The sequence below is a fragment of the Triturus cristatus genome, chromosome 9, assembly GCF_964204655.1.
Source record: "Triturus cristatus chromosome 9, aTriCri1.1, whole genome shotgun sequence".
In the NCBI taxonomy this organism is placed as follows: domain Eukaryota; kingdom Metazoa; phylum Chordata; class Amphibia; order Caudata; family Salamandridae; genus Triturus; species Triturus cristatus.
In genome coordinates, this window is record NC_140592.1 from 73,804,373 (window position 1) to 73,829,867 (window position 25,495).

At 47.1% G+C, this 25,495-nt stretch overlaps 1 protein-coding gene across 1 annotated transcript in view; it reads right to left on the reverse strand.

Moving 5' to 3' along the window:
* The window catches only part of XPC (XPC complex subunit, DNA damage recognition and repair factor), an 83,283-nt gene extending 58,725 nt beyond the window's left edge, over window positions 1-24,558 (reverse strand). The window contains exons 1-2 of the mRNA XM_085624441.1: window positions 23,957-24,558; window positions 7,607-7,787 (exon numbers count right to left, since the gene is read on the reverse strand). Coding sequence (XP_085480567.1) covers window positions 7,607-7,787; window positions 23,957-24,389 — 614 coding nt within the window. The 5' untranslated portion in view covers window positions 24,390-24,558. The remainder of the gene's footprint in view (window positions 1-7,606; window positions 7,788-23,956) is intronic.
* Between the last annotated feature and the right edge of the window lie 937 nt (window positions 24,559-25,495).

A 25,495-nucleotide genomic window follows, 5' to 3' on the forward strand; every position in this document is an offset into this window, starting at 1 on the left:
TGATGGCCCATTCCAAGTTAGATGACCCTTTCCTATAGCATGAAAACACAATGTTCTTACATGAGGACTTTTCACCCACTCCCGTGACTTGAAACGTCCCACCACAATGTGAGTACCACTCATAATCATATCCTGGCTGATCTCGCCCTCCCTATGAAGGGTGCTGCTTTTCTGACTAATCCCATACACAAATAGAAAACGATGACTTTCCCCTGACCTCGGATGGGCTGATCCTCTTTTTCCTCCTCCTTGGTCTTGCGCTGGTCCTCTCCTAGGTAGTCGGGCATGGTAAAGCTCTGGAGAGCTCGTTCGTGACACAACACTGGTTGGATTCAGGAGTCTGACTCTGAACTCGGGCACCATAGGATTACACAGCAGCTTCCCACTTCCGGTACAAGCTACCATCCCAGGGCACCCTGCGCGCGCACTCGCCGGAAGCGTGCACCAGAGAAATCGTCCGACTAGCAACTAAATAGTTTTTCAGCGTGGCCGTTGACAGCCTGCATGACAGAGCGCTTTATTCCACGCAGTGGTGGCCATTACAGAGTTGTATAACGCCACCGCCTCTGAAGTGGCTCCGTTCGACAGCCATCGCCTTCCTGAAGCCCACGAGTAAAAGGGCATACGTGTACAACGTCATAAGGTGAGAGCTCCTTACAAGGGATCGGATTCGGAAACTTAAAGAGGACCCGTCAGTTGCCTGATTAAAGAGGAACATGCTGTCAGCAGTGACATCTTTCGCGCTAATTCGCTGCGAAAGTCTTAAAATACCAGCGAATGAAACCCAGTTATTAAATACGGCATCCTTATAGTCCAATGGTCTAAGTGCAAAAAGTATTGGAACTGTGATGAAGGAAACAAAGTTGTGGGGTTACGCGCAGTAGCAGCTGCATAATGCATTCGAATACTACTTGGCCAAACACGTAGACTCACCTAGAACACAAGACAAGCCCGGCGGAGCATGGCGCGCGCGCGCTTGGGGGCGTGTGCATCTGCGCGAGCACGTCTCAGAAGCGTGTCCACAGACCCCGATCGCTACGCGTGCCCCGGTCTGTCTCCCTTGAGAGGCATCACGGCAACAATAGTTCTCGTTGGCGGCAGCGCTTCTCGCTTCAACGCCAGCGAGACCTAAAGGAGACTTCTCCTTTCCCTGGTGCATTGTGTGTTTTTTGTGGGCAGATCTGTTGCAAGATCATTCCTAGCCTGGGACTTAAATGAAGGTGACAGAGGTCAATTGGGCTTTTGCCCGTGTGCCTTGGCCAAAAATAGTTTGACCTACTCCCTGATGACATTCTTGTGCACTGAAGCACAGGAGTCGTAGACTACTGCGTTGTGTTCCGGGCCTTAACACCACATGCAGAGGTCATGTTGGTCCTATGAGGACATCTTCTTTTGATGTTTGACACAGGGTTTAAACCCAAAGTTCTGGAAGACACTTCTGAACTAGTTGTGTCTGTAACTGCAGGTTGCCACCGGAGAGCCTTTGCTGGGGGAAAAGTTATTCAGATTAGTCTGGAAGGATATATTTAAAGTGAAGAATGAATATATCTTGTTCCCCCGCCGTGCACCGCTTTCTGACCTCACATTTTACATCACTCATGACATCTCAAATGAAATCATAGATTACATCATCCAAGCTTCCTTTTAGCACATATTGCTCTATAAATTAGTATGGCATTAGAAGCCTGAAAGTGTACAAAGTATCTCAGAAGAGTAGGAGGCATTATTAATTTCATCACATATACAACTCCCTTAGCAGAAGGAAGCACAGGTTATGTGTAGCATTGACCTTATACCATGCACTTCACGGGTAGCATAGTTCACATTAACAATCAACCACAGCTATATGGGAAATCCTCAATGAATTCAGTGGTCACTCTATATACAACTGTTCACAGACAGCCAAGTTCCTAAAAATACTGAATGTTTGTTCCAAAACGAATGCCCTGATACGGACAGCTTTTACATGCATTGAACCCTTGACAGTCACCAAACCTACATTGAGAAATGAAGTTGATACGAGTAGAAAAGTGGGTACCGTAAACAGTATTCCCTCTATGGAGAGAGGTTGCTCTTTACCTCACAGTTTTCAGACAGTGAAACTCTCATAAGAAATACACTACAGAGTATTAAAAAGTATCTACTTATTTTTATTTTAATACATAAAGTAATATTTTATTACAAAACATAAAGCCAACCCACTGCTGCGCACAGCCTGAGGCTTTTATTTATTTATTTATTTATTTATTATTATTTTTTTGCAGGCCTCCTTCCCCAAGCCTTCCTAGGTCCGGATGATCCCAGGGCCATTTTTGTTTAAATGAAATAGGAGCGGGCCACTTGGTCCTCCTCTCCTAGCCTTGTAAGGGCCTGGAGTTCCCATTCCCCTGCAACCACTCCATACTTTTGTTGGGGAGCCCGGAAATACCAGGGCACCCTCGGCCAGTGAGTAAGGTGTTTTGTTAAGCTGAAACCCATTGGGTATCTTACTCCATGGTTCACGCTGTTTGTAGACTATACATGAAATTTCATTAAATCTACATTTATCTGCAACTCATTGTGAGTGCAAGTCATCTTTTTTTTTTTTTTAATCAGCTGAGCCAAAAGTTGTGGTTTCGATGTGGTCCAGGGAAGCCTCCCATGGACCTTCACCTATGCTGTAGGACTCAATGTATATCGAGGCCCCAGGACACACACACTAAATATATATATATATATATATATTATATATATATATATATACAAAAAAGAAGCAGAGAACTCTGGGTAGTTCTCAAGTTTAAGCACTCTCAACACCAGCGACACTCTAGATCTGCTCACCTCAAATGTCTGACATTTGAGGTGAGCAGATCTAGAGTGTAGCTGGTGTTGAGAGTGCTCCATACAGGAGCTGCTTTCCACCTAAACTTGAGAACTACCCAGAGTTCTCTGCTTCTTTTTTGCATAATTTATTCGTCACTCTATGCCTGAAAGGGTATTTCTTTGACTTATACTGGGTGCTCCCTTGTGTCTGGACAAATCTATACCTCTCTGAAGAGCTCTAATTAGAGCGAAACACTGTGTCAGGGGTTGCTTTTACTCATTTCAGGTTGGCTTGATTGGTATTTTACCAACTCAAAGCTGTAATACTGTGCCTGGAGTGGTAATTGGCTTTTGTCATTTTACAGCTCGGCAAGGACAGCAATGTGCTAATCTTATGCTTAAAGATTTTGATAGAAAAACTGACATTTGAGGTGAGCAGATCTAGAGTGTAGCTGGTGTTGAGAGTGCTCCATACAGGAGCTGCTTTCCACCTAAACTTGAGAACTACCCAGAGTTCTCGGCTTCTTTTTTGCATAATTTATTCGTCACTCTATGCCTGAAAGGGTATTTCTTTGATATATATATATATATATATATATATATACACACACACTTAAAACAAGCATTGGCATAGCCAATAGGTCTCGCCTTTGGGACATTATAAGTATTTAATTATGCAGCACAATATCCTTGGTGCAACATGAACTGTTGCATGGCTAAACACTTCTAATGTCCCAAAGGTGAGACCTATTGGCTATGCCAATGCTTGTTTTATTTTGAAGCCCATTTATCATATGTTTAACATGACATTTTTGCTCGATGTATCTGCCTCATATGCGGAGGGCTCGGCTCATGGTTGGTGGAGGCAAGCTAGATCCATGCCTCGGCTCTGCCTGTTAATTCACTGTCTCGTCCAACTATAACGTGCACAATTATGCAAATGGTGGCATCTGTATACGAATGAAGAGAGGTTTCTATAGCGGTTTTATATAGCGCAAACTCGACTAGAAGGTATCGAAGCGTTTTACATGAGAATCAGTTACGTTACACAAGGACACATTCATTTTTTGGTAGGCACGGGAAGATTAAGTGATTTGCCCCGAATCGCAGGATGTTCAGCCGACATCCCAAGTTCCAAGGTTGGCAGCTCTGGCCGTTAGGCCACATCCTCTGTCAGACTGAGGGGTTCACTAGACTTCACTTCAATGCCTTCCAGGGGGTGGGGGTGTTTTCTATAGCAGGGCCCTACAGTCAAAGCAGTGATTTACACAGAACCAATTCCCAGAAGCCAACACTGAATGCGAAATGCGCAGCTTCTTTATTGCCCATCTTTTGATAAATGGTGGATTTATTTAAACCTCGGATTACTTATTGAAGAGGAGTTCAGGAGAGAAGGGCAGGGGAGGTCTTTTAAATGTTCACTCTGGAAGCAATAAACGTAAACATCGAGTTGAAACACTATCCTGAGAAATGGCATGTGCCCTTTTTATTCATTTTAAATGAGAGAGGGAGAGGTTTTTTTAATGTATAGTTTCATTGCAGCGGCGTCTTAAAGATAAGGGCGTGCAGTATGTAGAAGAGAAATGATATGCAGGACTAGGTTAAACCGGATTACTAAAACTATGATGTGTTGGGAGGGGGAGAGGGGGGCGTTACCTGGGCTCTTTGCAATACACCAAATTGCACAGCTGGTTCACACAATTTTTACTGTTTCAAGCACATCGAGATGAAGTGATCTGTCCAGAATCACATGATGTACCACGCGAAGCGGCAAAGCCACGACTGAACTGCAGATATCCAGGTTGCAAACTCTGGCTCAAGATACTAGTCCGCATCTCCCATTTAAAGCAACTCATACATTTAACAAACCTCGGGCGATCCGGTGACTGCGTAGAATTAACAAGTTATCTTCCAATACGAGACACCTCTGATGGCCAGGAATGTTTATGTTCTGTGAAAGTAAAGTCCTATCGCAAAAACAATCCTGTACTACTGTTTGATTCAATTTCTATTGTGGCGCTCTAGCGCACATGTGCACTTTTTGTTCTATATTTAAAGCGCTTTCCCATTTTCGCATACCTTCTGAAACAAACAGAACACACACGTAGACTTGTCTCAATACATACACGTTTTCTTTGCGTTTCTGGGCACGAATTGCATGCGCTGCCTGGGTGGTATTTTTTTAATGAGGCGCTATTTTACATAGGCGCCATATTACACAGGTGTGCTATATAAAAAGAACGCACGAGGTAACATTAGTAAAGGCTGGATAACAATGCATAACGTCGCCCGAACATTCTTGGATTGCTTAATTTGTACACGTGCAGGTGCTGCAATATTTAGGTATATGCAAATGTTCATTGTAACTTGACAACCGGTGCATATTTCGGTGCAAATGGCAAAGACGTTTTGCTCCACTTTCTTTCTCCGTCGGTACTTTTTTGCGCAGTAGGGCATACTATGTGTATTACGCCCATGTTGGCACACATGCACATGCGCCCGTGAAAGGAGTACAGTAGGAAATCCTCTGAATGTGTGTCAGGCCTTGAATAATGCCCCCCTGCCGAGGGTGACGGCAACGGCAGGCCTCGCGCAGAGATGCCATTTCTAAAGGAGTTTAGCACGTGCACGCTGGGATGACATCCGAGAGCCGCGAGCCCAGACTCTGCCCTGGGATTAAGCAATTACTGGGCATTAATGGCACTGGAAGCTGGGTCATCAAAGTACCAAAGGATGGAGAGCGCCTAGGGGGAGGCGGAAAGAGCGAGGAAGGGAGAGTGAGAAAGAAAAACAGGGATGAAGGACGAGTAGAAGAGGAGAAGGGAGTGTGAAAGTGCTAAAGACTATTGGAGAGGGATTGAAGGAAGAAAGGAAAGTGCACAGAGACGAAAGAATTGAGATGAAGAAAGGCGGGCTTTTGGAAAATTACTGGTAAATACAGAGAAGGGGTGCTTGGCGAAACAGGACATTATTCATTATAGCCTGTAATGAACGAATGCACACTGTTTTGTTTTAAAATCCAATAAACGAATTAACAAATATATAATGGGGAGGAAGACATGTAGCAAGTACATTGTAGAACAAGCAAATCGCTGGGCAGAAAGGTAGGAAAAGCAGGAGCTTCTGAAGGAAATAGAGATACAGGGACTAATGAGGGTAAAGAGAATGTCTCCGTGAGCCTTGTGCTCGGCTGGCGCCTCGGGCTTGTTTACTACGGGAACACATGGGAATGCAAAGCCATTAATCAAGCAGGATGGCTCTGTCTCCCTTCACGCCCAGGGAGGAGGGAGATGCAAGCAAAGCATCAAAGGGCTGGGTGAGAAGGGAGGGGGGAATGCAAGGGTCCAAGCTGCTAAAGTGAAAGTAATCGAGCAGAGCATCAAAGGGCTGGGTGAGAAGGGAGGGGGGAATGGAATGAGCAGAGGAGCAGCTGTGCACGTGCATGTGATCTCGTGCACTCAAGGTTTAGGCCAGCCAAAAGACTGGGTAGCACTTTGAAAAACCCACATATAAAATGTCTCTTCGAGCCTTTGGCTCACGAGACCTAAAAACCATAGGTTTCACACGTTATAGTTAGGTGGACATTTCACTCGTAAAAAACCAATGAAATTCCCCCGTTATAGTTAGGTCAGATAACTATAACTCACGCGCCCGCAATCCAGTGCTCATGACGTCACATATTTCATCACTCATGACATGGTCAGTGGCATCACTCATGACATCACTGATGACATCATCCTTGTGATAGAGTGGCGGTCGCGCGAGTTATAGTTATCTGACCTAACTAGAACGGGGGAATTTCATTGGTTTTTTACGAGTGAAAGGTCCGCCTAACTATAACATGTGTGAAATCTATGGTTTTTAAAGTGAATTTTCAAGGTTTTTTAAATGCTCATTCCTAACTATAACATGCGTGAAACCTATGGTTTTTTAAGTGAATTTGTTCGGTTTTTTAAATGCTATTTTTTTGTATGTTTTTTTTTTTAATGGTTTTTCACCGGGCGCGCACGGTGCGCGCCCCCCGCGATTTAAAAAAATAAATAACGTTTTTCACCCTTCGGGGTCCTTTAGGGACCCCCTGACAAAGGCTAGGGGGTCAGGAACTCTCTACCCCGCCCCCTTTTCACGTTCGCCACCTCTCTTTTTCCCTCTCGCACCCACAACAAACAAAATGGCGGCTGACACTTCCTGATTTCGACCGATTCGAATGTTGACTGACATGTAACCACCAATCAGAATTAGGCTCGCGCACGTTAGGGTGTGCGGCTATAGATATGTATGTGCTCTTAAATGCAATTTTCTCAGGAACTACTGAACAGATTGACTCCATATATGCAAAAGGCACTTCCCTGACCTGAGGACTACCTCTCTGCCAAATTTCAAGTAATTCTGTTCAGCCGTTCGGGCTGTACCTTCGACTAAAGGTCCTATGGGAAAATGCATGGGGAAAACGCGTTTTGGGACCCCCCCCTTTTTTCTCGGCCCCCGCTTGACGAATCACCCCGAGACTTTCAGGGTAGGAGCTGAGCGGAGCGCCCCATTAGTGTTGAAAATTTCGCAAAGATTCGTCAACCGGCGCCAAAGTTATTCAAAATAGAATTTTAAGATTTCCTATGGAAACACGGTCCTAACTATAACTATCTCCTGGCAACCGCCAGTAGATATATATATATATATATATATATACACACACACACACACAAACACACATATATATTCACATACATACATATACACACACACACACACACACATTTTATTATTGTTATTCTACATACAAAAAAAGTTTCCTTCTCAACCTTACCAGGGTATGTCATTATCTTCATCTTCCATCTTTTGCTTTCCTTTAGGCTTGGCCTTTCTCTTGCCGGTCTCTCTCAGTACTGGTGCTGCGTTTCCAGGCTCGCTTTCTACTTTAACGTTTTTTCTGCAGGGAGCTTTTCTGTTGCTTTTCTTCAGTGGTGGCTTTTTATCTTCGAAGACATCTGGAATGCCATTTGATATAGCATGAATAAAAATGAAAAAATATTAAATAAAAAAAATTGTTTTTTATTTAACTTAACTGGCCTTTTTCATTAGGTGCTCAGTAAACTGTTCAATTAACAAAGCAAACTTAGTTACACATATTTAAAAAAGCAACCTAATGTTCAATTCAAAGACACTGGACTGGATAAACTCCTTCCTGACCGGCTGAACACAGCGAGTCAGACTACTCCTGTTACTCTCAGAACCTACAGAGATCAGCTGCAGAGTGCCCTAGGGCTCCTCCCGCAGCCCCACCCTCTTCAAACTCTACATGGCTACCCTCACAGCCATCGTCAGAAGCCACGGACTCAACATGGTATCCTGTGCTGATGACACCCAGCTGATCATCTCCCTCACCAACGAACCCACAGCCGCCAGAATCAACTTTCACAACAGAATTAATGCAGTTGCTGCCTGGATACAAGACAGCTGCCTCAAGAGCAACTCAGACAAAACAGAAGTACTCCTCTTGGTACACACCCCCTTAACCTGAGAAGACTCTTAGTGGCCCACCACACTAGGAACCCCTCCCGCCCCTACGGACCATGCACGCAACCTCTGCATCATACTAGACTACTCACTCTAAATGAATCGCCAAATCAACGCAGTACCTCATCATGTTTCCACATGCTCTACCTGCTCCGGAAGACATTCACATGGCTCCCCACAGAATCTAGAAAGACAATCACGCATGCACTCATCACCAGTAGACTTGACTACAGCAATGCACTCTACTCCGGTTTTGCCTAGAAACAGCTCAGGAAACAACAGGACGTTCAGAAGACCGCAGCCAAACTGGTCCTCGACATATCCTGCCGCAGCCACATGACACAACACCTCTGACAACTCCACTGGCTCCCTATAAACAAGAGAATCACCTTCAAGCTCTCACACATGCCTACAAGGCCCTCCATGATGCAGGCCCAGAATATCTGAACCATTGCCTCGTTTTCCACACACCCACCAGACAACTCCGCTCCGCCCAACTTGCCCTGGCCCCCGAAACCACAAGACCAGACACGGAGGAAGATCCTTTGCCTACCTTGCCGCCAAGACCTGGAACACCCTACCCCTCCACCTCAGGCATTCCGCATCATTGACCCAGTTCAGGAAGGACCTCAAGACCTGGCTCTTTGACTGAACCTCCACACCCAGACAGACTAGCAACGCCCCCCCCCCCCCACCACCCCCCAGTGCCTTGAGACCCTCATGCCTTACAAACCCCCGATTGATTGATAGATTCTTCTTTAAAGTCTCTATCACAAACTTTTCATTCGCTTCTGCAGCTCCTGTAAGCCATATCAAGCTAATAAAAATAGAAGAAAGACCAACTGTCTTACTGAAGCCTTTAACTGACAGTTGACTTATACACTCTTTTCTAGCATCAACTACATTTCCAAGAGTAAATGTGCACGACCCAATTTATCGCCAGTGCCTATAAAAACTACTGGGTAACTGCCACTTGTGGAAACTGCTCTCTTTCCAAGGTGCTACAAGGCATGAATGAACACACATTTGAAAAAAAACATATTACAGAAAGACGTGTTCTACATACAAATAATTTTGAATGCAAAAAATTGAGGACATCTTAATTCCATCACAGTATATGCTTGGAACACAAAAGGAGGCATGGCACAACGTATATAGAATAAACCACATCCACATAGATTTACAGAACAATGCAGAATTAGTGGAAAGGACATGCCAACATCAACCACACTGCCGAGACCACCCTTTTGTGTTGTAAAAGGTAGTAGGTGAGGAGTATGTGGATTTTTAGTAAAAATTTAAAAAATTGCTAGCACTTGCCAAAAGCAAAATGTCACACTACACTTGTTTTCTTTTACAGAACAACCTCTCTCTCTCGCTCATTCCAATTCACAGCTTGTGCCACCTTTAATTGCACTTTCCTCATTGACAGTGTTGTTGTAAACTAGATCAAGTAAAACATTAACAAGTTGGCGTACCTTTATTTGAAATGTGTGGCCTGAAACGGAGCCAGTGAATTAGACACAATGGCGAAGGTCACTGTACAAAACAGAGACCAGTTGTGTCCAATAACAAAGGTAAAGAAAAAGGCAAATATTGTTATTGAACAGCAGTGCCAGCTGTTTTGCATAAACCAGAAAAGTGCGATGAACTGCACCAGCTCAGAGACAGGGCTGGCAGGTGCGGGCTGACAGTTAACCCCTCAGAAGCCTTATCTCGCTTGCAGCAGGTGGCACAAAAGACTTCCTGAAGTTCTTGAACAGAGATTTCTGCATTCTTCGTCTGCATCTGCAGGGACCAATTCACCCATCACTATCCACGGCATGGACTGGATTTAGAAGAGGCCAATCCCTACTGGACAATTAGTACTGCGATTGGGAACCATTTGCAAGGGTAGAAGCTGCTCATGTGTATCAATATCCCACACTGTGGAGACACTACAATAGATGCACCACACAAAACACACATGGGCATTGTGAATGGGAGCAGACCGATGGAAAATGGGCCTGGAAGGGGACCACAGGAGTGTGTCACTGGGTTAGGGCATTGATGCCTAGGACAGCAGAGGCACAAGACAGCAGCAGAAAGCTGTAGGGTGATAGCCTGAATTCCTGAAAGAAGGCAGGGAGTGCCATGGGCTTTGTCACCGTCTAGAAGGTGCAGCTTGCATGCACTGGAGCCCGAATATTTGAAAATATTGAATCACCTTTAAAAGTGCGACAGTAGCGTCTGGGACAAGAGCAGGTATGAGCTGGGACAGAAGAAGGGTCCTTTTCAATTATTTTATTTTTATTTCAGCTAGCTTTAGTTTCCGTTGAATTATGTCATTCAAAATAAATCTTGAGCACGTGACGGGAATTCAAAACAAAGCATAAAGTGAAGTAAACATAAGTGTACACATGACAAATTATGCCAGGCCCCCGCATACGTTTTTATTGGGCATGAACGGAAAGAGAGCTGTATTGCAAAGGTGTTACTGTTTAGACAATGAGCCATTCATAGCCTGTAGATGGCTCCTGCGTTGTAAATTAAAGCTCGAGGCAGTCTTGGCTTTTTAGCCAGACCTAGTTCAATTCGGAGGCATGTACTTTTACCATTGTAAATCGGAAAACAAGAGTTCTAGCACTCGCATTGCTATTGGCTAAAAAGCCAATGCTGCCAAAATGCTTCTCATAAACCTTCGTTAGCTGGGGCTACTGGGAGTCTAAGCTCTTAGTCCCAACTGCGACTAGCTTCACACATCCAGAAGGTGCAGATCAACTATATTGTTAAAATGCTGCGAGTGGAGCAGCGGCATGTGTGCATGACAGACAATATTTGTACGAAGGAAAGAAAGAAAGTGAACAGCCTGCGACACACGGCTTTGTCGTCTGCAAAAGCGGTCTCTAGGAAAGCTTGAATTGGAGATGATCCCAGTAGTCCTGCATAGAAGAATAACAACATTACTGTTTCATGTGGTACCTCGTCCGTTATCCCCAGAAAAGCTTGCACAGTTGATACCCCTGTGGTAAGTGTGTGCGCGCAAGAAACGCATTGTGTCGATGTGTGCAAAGAAAGCTTGCACCATGTGCTCCTGGTTTCATCTTATGTTCTCCTACACCTTAAAAATTGTGCACCCCACTTTGCATGCTGCACTCCCGGTGCTCCCTGCCTTGGACCTACAATTGCACCTGTTCTGTGTGTGCATCTTAGTTCCACCTCTTGCCGCCTGACGGTGTGAAATATTAGGACTTCTCCCCCCTGAAAAGATGCTCACCAACCTTCTCTGATATATACCACAGAATAAAAACATGGTAATGGCAGTGCAAGCTTCCATAATAAATAAGTGCTGATGGACAGGTGGTAGCGAGCATGATTCGTCTATCAATCACACACACAGAAGGTGTAATCAAGTTGTGCAGCAGCAATGCACTATTCTGTATGTGGGGGAAATGAACAGTATTGCTTCTAATGAGCTACCTCTTTAGTATGTCATTCAAGCCTGCAATTTTTGTTCTTAACTCAATACCCTCAACGTTGCCAATGCTGGTTTTAAATTGTCAGTCACAATTGCATTGAATATCACCACCACCATACAATGGAATAAAACAACATTCTAACCCCACAGTAGCATAAACCATTGCTGTGCGGAAGATATGTTTGCCTATTCCATCTTGGGTCAGTGGATATATTCTTTGCTGCCCGAAGAACAAAGCGTTCATTAAAGTGCAATCGGTTGGGGTCCTTTTCATCCAGGTAGGGTATCGAATGGTACACAACAGAAAGGCCGATTTACAACTTTCTAGCATCAGCAGGTAAAGCTAGTTCTTCCAACGTTCTTGCCTTATATGGTGTATTTATGTACTAGTATCAGGAATGGACTGGTTTTATAAAATAGTCTTAGCTCCATTTCTTATATTCTGGACTGTATGAATCTGGCATTACATTTCGTCGCTGCAGTCGACTTGCCTTTGAACATCCTCGTGCGGGTTACAGACCTTTGTGATAACTGCCCAGTGATCGTGTGCACCCGGAGTACAAGTGAGTCTCAGCGACGCTGTGTGCGTGTACTTCGTGCAGCCTGAGACCTTCGAGAGGATTGCCCTGTGATCGTTTGCACCCGGAGTCCAAGTGAGTCTCAGCGACGCTGTGTGCATGTGCTTCGTGCAGCCAGAGACCTTCATGAGGATTGTCCTGTGATCGTGTACACCCGGAGCTCAAGTGAGTCTCAGTGACACTGTGCTAGTGTGCCCTGTTGCAGCCCGAGACCTTCGTGAGAATTGCCCTGTGACGGTGTGTCCCGGAGCAGTCTTGTTTTCTGTTTTGATCGACAGCGTGCCCAGAAGTGCTGCGATCGTCATTGCCATGGGCCCAGACCAGCATCCCAGGAGGAGCAGTGAGAAGTCACCGCCGACAGCCCGAGCCTACCTTTGCCAAGGAGAGACCTCGAACCATCACCATTGGGGGTTCGAGTCCAAATGCCCAAGATCAACGAAGTCGCACCGGAGGTCCAAGCCGCAAGGAGAGGAGAGTGAGATCGCACCCCCCAGGTAACGCTCAGGAAGGATGCGAGTGTCGCCGCCTGGGGCGGGGAGCGGGCTACGAGAGAAACACTCTCGGCCTTTCCCATCTTTGCAGCGCGAGCCTCTGCTCAAGTCGGTATCGCGGCCCGTACTTGCCGAGGAGTGGCAGTACCGGGGCCGGAGTGTGGAGCCGCACTTTGTTTTTCATCATAACAGTGTTGGGGGCATATTTTGGCAGTAGCTGACCGCAAGTCAGTAAGAGTGGCACAGAGACCGTCCAGAGCACCGTGATCGGTGCCGAAGTGCCTTATTTTTGCATTACGAAGTGCCCGATTCTTGCATTACAAATTGCATTATTTTTGCATTACGTGCTGCCCGATTGTTGCATTACGAATTGCATTATTTTTGCATTACGAACTGCCTGACTGATGCATTACGAATTGCCTGATTCTTGCATTACGAACTGCATAGCATAGCATTAGGACTGCAGTAGATCATCGAGAATTGCTCATTAATATTGCAAGAACCTATCACTGCTTTCTGGCCTAATAACCAGCAAGGTGAAATATTACAAATACACATATGTTGGATTTTTATCGTTTGGTCTCATGGTATCTTTTTTTTATAAACATATAATTGTTTTTATGAGGCTCGTGTGGTGTCCATTTGTGGAGCTATCACTGTGTTACTGAGAGCATGGTTGCAAATACTTTACACATTTGCCTTGGAGATAAGCCTGGCTGCTCGTGCCAAGCTACCGAGGGGGTGAGCAGGGGATATCTGAAAATGTGTCCTTCCTGTCCCTGACTTAGAAGAAAGGGTTCCTCTTTGGACTAAGGTACCTACCCCAGTTCTAACATTGGTGGTCAGCGGTTGGGGATTTGAAGGTCTAATTGCAAATTCACTCACAGTGATTGGTGTACATCACTAGTTTAGCGCAACCACATATTGTGTTTTGATTTTTGGTTCTATTTTTGAGTGACCTTTAAGCCACACATCATGTCTCAAAGGAGTCAAGAAGCCAGTGAGGCTGCAGAATTGGAATTCAACATTGGAGGCATTGCTTACCTATAAAGTTGGTCAATTGAGGTAATTCTGCAGAGCTTTGGGATGTCCCATGAAAAGTAGCCCCAAGAAGGAGGAGCTGCAAACGGCCTAGAGTGCCTGGTGGAAATCCAAAGAGGCTCAGGAGACAGGTGATGCTGAGGTGGATGAGGATGACCCAGGGAATGGATTTGGTCCACAGGATATGCCGGTGGAAGGACCTGCCTCAGGGGATGGTAGTACCCATTCAGGGAGGAGTTTTTCCCCAGAGGAGCTGGAGGAAAACCAAAGGGTCAGAAAGCATGAGTTGGGAGGTTTTAAAACTTAAGTCTCAAGCAAAGGAGAAGAAACTGCTTATTGACAGTGAAAAGCGAGCAGAGGAGAGAAAGAACGCTCTCGCTTTGGAGGAAAATAAATTGCTTTTGGCCCATAAGTTAAGAATGAGGGAGCTTGATTTGGAGCTCGAAAGGCTTGAGGCCATGAGTGTCTCAGCCAAGCCAAAAGAGATGTGTGTAGCTCAGGAAGTGAGCTCTGCTGGGTTGGAGGTAGAGTCCAGCTCAGATGGTGGCAGCAAAAATGTAGTGTCTAGTGCGGAGAGAAAAGTACATACACCTAGAGATGTGGCACCTGACTCGAGGGAGTGGGGTTAACATACACCAGGGGGGATCAGTTTTATGAGGTGGATCCAGTGGTGTGCAGTGTCCCTGAAGTAGATTGTGGAACTGACACAGGGGATCATATTCCTAGAGGTGGGACACTCTACTGACCCTAGATTAGAGGTGCAGGGAGAGTGGTTCCCCCATGGTAGAAACCCTGGTGTGCGAGTGTGGAGACCGCCCAGAAGAGTGTAGGTTGAGTGACGGAGACAGTCAGACCCTGTCTTGCCAATCTCAGGAGAGTGGTGTGGGGTACTTGTGTGAGGCACAGGAGGGTGAGGCAAAGGATAGCTTGGTTAACAACTGTGGGGGGCTGTGTGATTCATTTGTTGGAGAGCATATTTTAAGTCCCTGTTTTCCAGAGCTATGCCAACACCCGGTGGGGTGAGAGTTCTCGGATTCCAGGGAGCTTGCGCAGGAGGCAGACCTTTGGGTGGATTACGAAGGGTCTGAGGAAGCTTTTGGGAGTGTCCTAGAAGGGGGTGGTTCAGGTTTTCCCCAACCCAGTGAGGTAAGGGAGGTTTGTCGTAGCCCAGATATGTCCCAATGCTGTGGGAGGGGTTTAGGGTCCCACCTCCTGTCTCAGAGGAGAAGGAGTGGGAGGGGGCTGTGGCCCAAGGTGCCCGAAACCCAGTCCCAGGACCTGGTTGGTTCCTTAAGGGAACACCAGGAGTGGAGCCTAGTCTGTACCGGGAGGCCACTTCCTGAGGGGGATCCCAAAGTGTCAGGTGAACTGAGGCGGGACTGCAGTAACCAGCATCCTACCAGTTCTGGTGTCGGGTAGCACCGCTCCAGGGGGAAGGATGCATGGGTCCAGAGAGGAAGGCAGGGCGTGGGAGAGCCCACCCCAGTCTCTTGTCCAGTCTAAGTGTATAGACCCTGGGCTGGTGGACCGGTGTCAGGATGCCATACCTGACTTGGCAGAAGGGAGAGTGGAGAAAAGGTAGCAGGCACCTGGGGCTACTGTCCCCCACTTTCTGGCGCCACAGAGGTTAGAGAGGCCTGAAAAGGCATGAGGCCTGGCTCTCATCACTGACAGCTGTCCGTGGCCACTGTGGCTGGTTGTCCTGGTGGACAAAGTTGCCCCTGGGAGGGGGGCTGGAGTCAAACCTCGAGGGTGAACTGGGCCACACCACTGTGTTGGCCATGTGGGTACGGTCTACCAGTGTGGACACATCTGTGAGCAAAGTAAGTTTAGGTGCTGCACAGATGGGGTCCCCAGGTGAGGAGATGGGTCCCCCCTGGGTTAGCTTAGGAGGCCCTGAGAGTAAGGACAGAGGGATCCAACTGGGTTCAGATTGGCGTAGACCTGGAATATGCCCCTGCAGTTGCGGGCCAGGTTCCGTGTTCGATCGCCCATCAAGGTAGTGATTGGTCTACCCTGTGTTTTGGCTGGAAGGGGGTTGTGGTGGACTTGGCCCTTTTTGCAGGGTCATCCCTGAACTTTTTGCCTTCCTCCTGTATTGTTTCTGACCTGTTTATGTTGGTTTTAGGACTCTAGGCACTTTACTACTGCTGATCAGTGCTAAAGTGCATATGCTCTCGGTGTAAAGTGTTATGGTAATTGGTTGTCCATGATTGGTATATGTGTTTTACTAGTAAAGTCCCTAGTCAAGTGCACTTTGTGTGCCAGGGCTAGTAATCCAAATGCTACTCGTGGGCCTGCAGCACTAATTGTGCCACCCACATAAGTAGCCCTGAAAAGAGATCTCAGGCCTGCCACTGCAGTGCCTGCGCACAGTTTGTTAAACTGCCTTGTTGTCCTGACAAGTGCACATTTGCCAGGCCTTACCCTTCCCTTTTTATGCACATCAGACACCCCTATGGCAGGCCCAAGGTGCCCCCTGGGCAGGGTGCAGTGTATGTGAAACGTTGGAGATGTACTAAGGTGTGGACCATGTTCTGACCGTGAAATACTCTCCATTTCATTTTTCACTGTTGCAAGGCCACTTGCCCATAGGCCACTTGCCCATAGGACAGAATGGGGGAGGCTGTGTAATATGTTTCCAGCCTATCTTCCAATAGGTTTAAGATGAGGTTTAGTGTGCCTGAACTCACAATTTAATAACATTGTTTTGTGAAGGTGGTTTGTGAATTGGGTGTTTAGAAACCACGCTTTTAGAAGTGGCTGTTTTTTTGTTCTAACAATTCTGTGTGTCTCTGCCTGGTTGTGGATGGACTGTCTAGAATGGAATGCGATAGGATCTGGAAAAAACCTTGACCCAGGGGAGGAGTAGGTGAGACAGCCACGGCTGACCTGCATCTGGAGTGTAGGGGGGGGAGGAGTAGCCGCCCCTGGAGGTGAAGAGGCCAGGGCTGCTGCCATAAAACAATGGCTTCATCTCCTGCTGAGTTATTGAGGACCCAGACCCCCACTATCAAAGGAAGAAGGTGTCACTGGCAGGGAGACACCCAGAACTGCTTTGGACAGGGGTCTGTGCCCCCTGAACACAAAGACTTCAAAGACATTTAGGGGTATAACTATGAGAGCTGAAACTCCTGGACTGTAGACTGATCAAGACTGAAAAGGATTGAAACTACTTTGTGGTCAAGAGGAACCTCTGCCAAGGAAGAACAGTTGAAGAGAAGGACTGACCCTTGCTGTGTGTTTTGGGGATGGCCTGCAGTTTTCTGATTTAACTAAGGAGAGGCTTAGGGACTTTGCTGTGTGCTGTGTCCCAAAGTAACGTGTCTCCAAGGGCCTGAGGAGAGCTGGCTCCCTGTTGTGGAAACTCAGGAACATAAAAGTTTCCAAGTGTGTCTCAGCGACGCTGTGTGCGTGTGCTTTGTGCAGCCAGAGACATTCGTGAGGATTACCCAGTGATCGTGTGCACCCGGAGAGAGTGTGAGAGTGAGTGAGTGTGAGTGTGTGTTTCGTGCAGCCTGAGACCTTCGTGAGAGCTGCTCCATGATCGTGCAAACCCGGAGTCCAAGTGAGTCTCAGCGACGCTATATGCGTGTGCCGTGTTGCAGCCAGAGACCTTCGTGAGAACTACCCCGTGACTATGTGTCCCGGAGCAGTCTTATTCTCTGTTTTGATCGACAGCGTGCCCAGAAGTGCTGCGATCGTCATTGCCATCGGCCCAGACCGGCATCCTCAGAGGAGCAGTGAGAAGTCACCGCCGCCAGCACGAGCCTACCTTTGCCAAGGAGAGACCTCGAACCATCACCATCAGGGGGTCCGAGTCTAAATGCCCAAGATCAACGAAGTCGCACCGGAGGTCCAAGCCGTGAGGAGAGGAGAGTGAGATCGCACCCCCCAGGTAACGCTCAGCGAGCGTGCGTGCGTGTGTCGCCGCCTGGGCTGGGTGTGGGCTACGAGCGAAACGCTCTCGTCCTTTCCCATCTTTGCAGTGCGAGCCTCCCCTCAAGTCCGTATCGCGGCCCGTACTTACAGAGGATTGGCAGTACCGGGGCCGGAGTGTGGAGCCGCACTTTGTTTTCCACCATAACAGTGTTGGGAGCATATTTTGGCAGTAGCTGACCGTGAGTCAGTAAGCGTGGTATAGAGACCGTCCAGAGCACCGCATTTGGTGCCGAAGTATATTATTTTTGCATTACGAACTTCCTGATTGTTGCATTACAAAGTGCATTATTTTTGCATTACGAACTGCCTGATTGTTGCATCACGAATTGCATTATTTTTGCATTACAGACTGCCTGATTGTTGCATTACGAATTGCCCGATTCTTGCATTACGAACTGCATAGCATTGCATTAGGACTGCATTAGATCATCGAGAATTGCTCATTAATACTGCAAGAACCTACCAGTGCTTTCTGGCCTAATAACCAGCAAGGTGAAATTTTACAAATACGCATATGTTGGATTTTTATCACTTGGTCTCATTGTATCTTTTCTTTATAAGCATAAAATTGTTTTTATGAGACTTGTGTGGTGCCCATTTATGGTGCTATCACTGTGTTACTGAGAGCGTGGTTGCAAACACTTTACAAATTTTCCTTGTAGATAAGCCTGGCTGCTCGTGCCAAGCTACCGAGGCGGTGAGCAGGGGCTATCTGACAATGTGTCCTTCCTTTCCGTCTTAGAAGCAAGGTTCCCTATTTGGACTAAGGCACCTGCCTCAGCCAACTAGAGACCCCAGATCTAACAGAGTACAAATGTGAGGCCGTGTCTTTAGAGGGAGCTTGGTGTTTAATTTTCTTTCTCGGACAACAAATCAATACACTAGGTGATAACATTTCCACACAATATTGTTTGTGTGCTGTATACTTTAATCAGTAAAACTGTATGTCTGTGCAAATGTTGGGGTTATTTCATTTGCAAATGGCAGTACACTACCACACCATGCATACTCTACACCATGGGTACTCACAAACTTTCTCTCGGGGGCCAAATTTACAGTGTGGTTTGTGGCTGAGGGCCGCACCGGTGGGGGCGGAGGCAGTGGGGGAGGGGGCGGAGCTAGAGCAAACAAAAAAACCTATGACCATGAGGTTGAACACAGGCCCCTGCAGCGGACGCCTTCGTCCACTGAGCCACCAGACCCGGCATTCACACATCTGTCTGTCTCCCTCTCCCTCTCTCTGTCTCCCTCTCTCCCTCCCCCTCTCCCTCCCTCCCTCTCTGTCTGCCTCTCTCTCTCTCTGTCTCTCTCTCTCTCTCTCTCTCTCTCTCTCTGTGTCTGTCTCTCTCTCTCTCTCTCTCTGTGTCTGTCTCTCTCTCTCTCTGTGTCTCTCTCTCTCTCTGTCTCTCTGTCTCTCTCTCTCTCTCTCTGTGTGTCTCTCTCTCTCCCCCCCCTCTCCCTCTCTCTCTCTCCCCCCCCCCTCTCCCCTGCTCCCTCTCTCTCGGTCTCCCTCCCTCTCTCGGTCTCCTTCTCTCACTCCCTCTCTCACTCCAATTCCCTCCCTCCCTCTCTCTCTATGTGTCTCTCTCTCTCTCTCTCTCTCTCTCTCCTCCCCTCTCCCTCTCTCTCCCCCCTCTCCCGCCTCTCCCTCCTCTCCCTCCTCTCCCTCCCTCTCCCTCCCCCCTCTCCCTCTCCCTCACCCTCTCTCCCCCTCCGTCTCCCTGCCTCTCTCGGTCTCCCTCTCTCCCTCCCTCTCCCTCTCCCTCCCTCTCTCTCTCTCTCTGTCTCCCTCTCCCTCCCTCTCTCTCTCTCTCTCTCTCTGTGTCTCTCTCCCTCCCTCCCTCTCTCTCCCTCCCTCTCTCTCCCTCTCTCCGTCTCCCTCCCTCCCTCTCTCCGTCTCCCTCCCTCTCTCCCCGTCTCCCTCCCTCCCTCTCTCTCTCTCTCTCTCCCCGTCTCCCTCCCTCCGTCTCCCTCCCTCCCTCCGTCCGTCCGTCTCCCGCCGTCTCCCCCCTCCCTCCCTCTGTGTCTCCTTCTCTCCCTCCTTCTGTGTCTCCCTCCGTGTCTCCCTCCCTCTGTGTCTCCCTCCCACCGTCTCCCTCCATCCCTCCCTCCGTCCATCTCCCTTCGTCTCCCTTCCTCCCTCTCTCCCTCCCTCTCTCTCCCCTCTCTCTCCCTGTCTCCCTGTCTCTCCCTGTCTCCCTCTCTCCCTGTCTCAATCACCGTTTGTCTCCCTCTCTCTCGGTGTCCCTCCCTCTCTCTCGGTGTCCCTCCCTCCCTCCGTGTCTCCCTCTCTCTCGGTGTCCCTCCCTCCCTCCGTGTCTCCCTCTCTCTCGGTGTCCCTCCCTCCCTCCGTGTCTCCCTCTCTCTCGGTGTCCCTCCCTCCCTCCGTGTCTCCCTCCCTCCCTCCGTGTCTCCCTCCCTCCGTGTCTCCCTCCCTCCGTGTCTCCCTCCCTCCGTGTCTCCCTCCCTCCGTGTCTCCCTCCGTGTCTCCCTCCGTGTCTCCCTCCGTGTCTCCCTCCGTGTCTCCCTCCGTGTCTCCCTCTGTGTCTCCCTCCCTGTGTCTCCCTCCCTGTGTCTCCCTCCCTGTGTCTCCCTCCCTGTGTCTCCCTCCCTGTGTCTCCCTCCCTGTGTCTCCCTCCCTGTGTCTCCCTCCCTGTGTCTCCCTCCCTGTGTCTCCCTCCCTCCCTCTGTCTCCCTCCCTCTGTCTCCCTCCCTCTGTCTCTCTGTCTTAATCACTGTTTGTCTCCCTCTCTCTCGGTCTCCCTCCCGCCCTCTCTCTCTGTCTTCCTCCCTCTCTGTCTTCCTCCCTCTCCAGCACCCTGTCTTCCTCCAGCAGTCACCTCACCCGCTGCTCTCACTCCCTGCTGCCCTCCGTCACCTCACCCTACTGTCCTCGTCACCCTATGTCACCTCACCCCGCGCTGAGACAGCTTCCCGGGAACACACACAGCCGCCGCACCCAAGTACTTCACAGGTCTTTTAAAGACCATTCACTTGTTAATGAGGCTTTGTTGTATTTCACCTCTTCTTAGCGCCCCTGCATCTCAACTCAGTCAGAGGGGAGATGCAGGGGCGCTAAGAAGAGGTGAACTACAACAAAGCCTCATTAACAAGTGAATGGTCTTTAAAAGAATCGCCCGGCCCCCATAGCTCCGCGCTGCTGCAACCGGCAATGTAAAAAAATACACAGGTATGATGTCTGCAAGGTCCGCGGGCTGCCAAGGAAGGCTTGCCGAGCCGCTGGCGGCCTGCGGGCCATACTATGAGTACCCGTGCTCTACACTATGCCACTCCACGAACCTACACTCCATTCTACACCACTCCACTCTACAATAAGCCCGTTCATTTTACAACACACCCCTCTACTCTACGAGACCCACTCTCCTCTACGCCACTAATATTACCAATGCTGAATAGAAACCACGCTGGTGTACATCATGGCTAAAACACATTGGCAAAGCCAATAGCTCTAGCATAGGCAAGACCTATTGGCTTTGCCAATGTTGCTTCCTGGACAGTCTCATCCCATGTAGGCGACGTTTCTCTCACAATAACTTACTGCCTTTGTTTATTTTAGTGTTATCTGCTTTTCTTAAAGGTGCTCTGCTGCCAATGTGGCCAGTTCTGTGCTACATAAATACTATAAATCAGTGCTCCCAAACCTTTTTGAACCACGACCCAATTTTTGAATGACAAACTTTCACAACCCATTTGGCTTTGGGGGGGATTGAGGGCCATTCTGTGTAATTTGATGTGTGCATGTGTACACTAACCTCTTTACTCCCACCCGCCATGGTTCCTTGCCGCCTCCCTCAAGGGTGTGGGTAATTTCATTTCCTGCTTCCTCAGAAGAGCAGTAAACACTGCAGGTTTATGGGCCGCATTGTCTCAAGATACAAGTAGGCATATTTGTGATGCATGCTATTATTTTTACTGCATGTGTAATAATTACAAATATGCTTAAATACAGACAATCAGACCTCCGTCATTAGGAGGCACAGACAAGGTTGTCCTTTAATGATGTACTTTTCCTATTTCACAAACTTTTGACAGTCAACCACAACCCACAAGCGGATCATGACCCACAGTTTGGGAAACACTGCAATAAATAAACAGAAAATATCCCACAGACATGCCATGTAGCAGGGATTCACCATGCTCACAACAGCACTGATTAAAACAACACATGCAACAAAATGTACTGCAAGGCAGTGTACACATCAAACACAGCACAGACCTGCCTTATAGTTCGATACCACTGTGCTCAAGGCGACGCTCAGCTTCTCCACAAAGAAATCTGCATCACATTAGCTAGAACCCATCATCCACAATTCAAAAAATAGGTCTGTAGCTGACCATTACAATTTCAGCAGAACAAGCTACAACCATTAATTCTAAATTTTTTTTGCATTTATATAGCGCTTACTACCCCTGACGAGTAGTTGAAGCCCTTTATGCTGGGCAGCAGCAAGCCACTCTGGAAACCCAAAGTTAGTCCTGCATGTGTTGTTATTGTTTGCTATTGGGATCAGTCTTGTGTGCCCAAACAAACCATTCTATGCATTCACTCAAGTTTCATTGTGGTGGATTCAATTGCAGTTATTTGCGATCATTATTAAGGGGTGTGCAACATGCTCATGTTTGGCAGGATTAATAGAGGAGCTAGACGTGGTTAGGTACCATTGGATTGCAGGGGTATAACTTTCAGAGGCAATAGGTTTGTTCTAGTAAATGAGTTGTGACAGTTTGCAGAAATAGAATAAAGGAGCTTAGGGCAAACATGCAGTTGAGAAAACAGAGGCATGCAGAGGAGGGGAGGGCGATTTAAAAGAAAAGTACGTTTTGAATAAAGATCAGATTTTCATGCCAGATTTTAGGGTTATAACGGATCACCAAAACTCACTGACATACTGATGATTAAGCTGCAGTTGTTGTTTTTTCAGAAACATGTACAGAAAACAAGGCTGTCTCTTTCAATCCCAACGTCTCTCTCTTGTGCGTTCTACATTACTAACTTGTATAGTAACTGCTGAAACCTAACAGAGAAATGCTAAATGGAATTACTGTTCTCATCTTTTGACAGCACTGTTCAGTTTCCCCAAACACTGTTTTATCACCATCATCGCTGTATTACTGAGAAGATTTAGTTAATCGACACAGCATTTCTGATATAGATGTAGCTAAAATAAATATTTAAAAAATGGACAACCATAGAGGCGACATCAAATGACCCTTTCACAACGGTTCTTCCGCTTCTGCAGAGGATTACCTCCAGGTGCAGAGGTTTTCAAGATCGCAATGTCCAGGAGTAATTATTTAATCCAGTCCGGTTTTTTCTCCTGTGGATCTTTGTTTTGTGGGGCTATAAATCATGATTTCAGAAGGCTGAGCATGGACTTGGGGTCCTTGAAAGCTTTGCAAGAGTGTCCCTGAGTTCAGCGCCTGTGAGTGTAACAACCCCCTGAAGGCCTGACTGAAAGCAAGAACCCAAACTACTGCGAGAAGATCATGCTGTGTAAATATGTATTTTATATTTGTCCAACCGTAACTGCTTCAACTTTCATTAAAATTTAATCTTGAGTGAATTTGCAACTTGTATATATGCAACTAACCACTAGTATCTGTACTAGACTTATGTACTTACTACCATTCTTATGTGAATTTAGAGTTTCTCTCTTTGTAACTTTGCCTTGACTTAATTTGCAACTTTTATATATAACTCTAACCACTAGTACCTGTAGTAGACTCTTGTACTTACTACCATTCTTATGTGAATTTAGAGTTTTTCTGTTTGTATCTTTTATATAACTCATGCACTTTGAAGTCCTTATGTAATGTAACTGGTCCTTTTGTAAAGTGCTCTGACACCTTCGGGTAAAGTTCGCGCTATCTAAAACCGCATTAAATAAATAAATAAAAGGCCGTTCCTCATTATTTTACAGATCACCCTTGTCCCCCACCCATGAAATAACAACCCCCGAGCCCTCGATAGTCCTTCATTGCTTCTTTTTAAGATAACTGCCCCTATGAGTTAATTAAATTGACATTAATGGTACCCAGGGCACAGGCATCGAGGCTTTGTAATTATAAAACTATGCAAAGTGAAGATATAAAAACAATATCACACTCACCTTTCACTTCCATTAGTTCATTTTCTACCTTCCACAGACCATCCGCAGGATCATCAGATGCCTTTACATTCTCAATACAACTGCTAGAACCCTTTAGTGCCTCTCGTGCAGGGCCCTTGGTTGCCTGCCCTTTGACCACAGCCTTCCGTGGTGCCTTGGGTGTCGCTTCTTTCATATTTGTGGGACCATTGGATGCTGCTCCTTTGCCTATAGAACATCTCGGAGCCTTAGGCGTAGCACCTTTGGAAACCCTGGATCTTTTGGTTGTCCCTCCAGGAGAAGGCACGGGTCCTTTGGGCACATCACCCTTGCACATGGCCCCCTTGGGTGGCTCCCCTTTTCCAGCTCCTCTGGGACCCCTGGCAGTCTCCCCCTTGGGCCGCTTATGCTCTATTTTGGCAACAGTCTCCACAGAACCCCTGCGCTTCACCATCCTGCTCCCGGGGTGTAGTCAATACTCTCCAGTGGGTTTACACAACAAAAGGAAGCATGGACAGAGGAACACACCCAGGCACCCGTGCATCAGGCAGGTTGTATAACTCTCACACATGCAGCTCATTAACAATGCACCGCAGAGCGCAGCCATTGGAGCAGCAGCAGGGCAGGGGAGCCCGCAGCCCTTCTATTGGAGGACAGCGCAGATGTCACAACGGAGGCCTGCTATTGGAGGGAAGAGCGGCTGCGACCACAGTGGCCTAACTCTGAACTCCAGGGGTAAGAGAAGAACAGGGTGCTATCAAACCTTGAAGCGGGAGAGGGTGTGGGCGCACGATATCGTGTTGAAACTAGACAATGCATAAAACACCGGTTAGCCGCACCTCATCATGATTTGGATAAACTCTCTGCTTTTCTAGTGAACCACGAATGGTACAGTCCACCCTGAATTCAAGCATACAGTGGCGGCCATCTTGGAAATATGTCTCCCAGCTTTGAATCCATAATGAAAATCATAGTAACACCGAAATAGGGAAAAATTAGTAAAGCACGTACATTTTTTTATCAAAATATCACACAATTTACGTTATAAGCATTGTGATTATTTTTCTTTTCAAATAAGTCCTTTTTCCTATTTAAATACTTGTTAATTTTACTTCTATGCTTTTAGGCTCATACTCTCTTTGAAATAAAAAAGCTTAGTCCGGATATGGCAGCTAATTTGTATGAGACTGGTAGACGATTAGGGTTTTTTTTTTTATTAATTTGTAGGGGTGGCTAGAGGACAGAAGGCAGACCTAGCCCGCGAAGAGAGTATTGTGGCCGATTACTTGTCCGTGGTGTGTCCACACACGTTATCATTTGCTCACTTTTCTAGACGACATATTTCATGCAAGAGAGGAAGAGAAATTGCCAGCCTAACAATAAGTGAACTTTCTGTATTAAAATTGCACATTAACCTGAAGTTATATATTTTTCTTTTAAAACTGCGTCTTGCAAATTAAAAAATATGTTCAGGTTGAAATTGTTTCATAAAATGAGAAACATACAAATAATAGGAAGCCATGTCGATTAGCTTTCGTTATTTAAAGTATTTTTATGGAA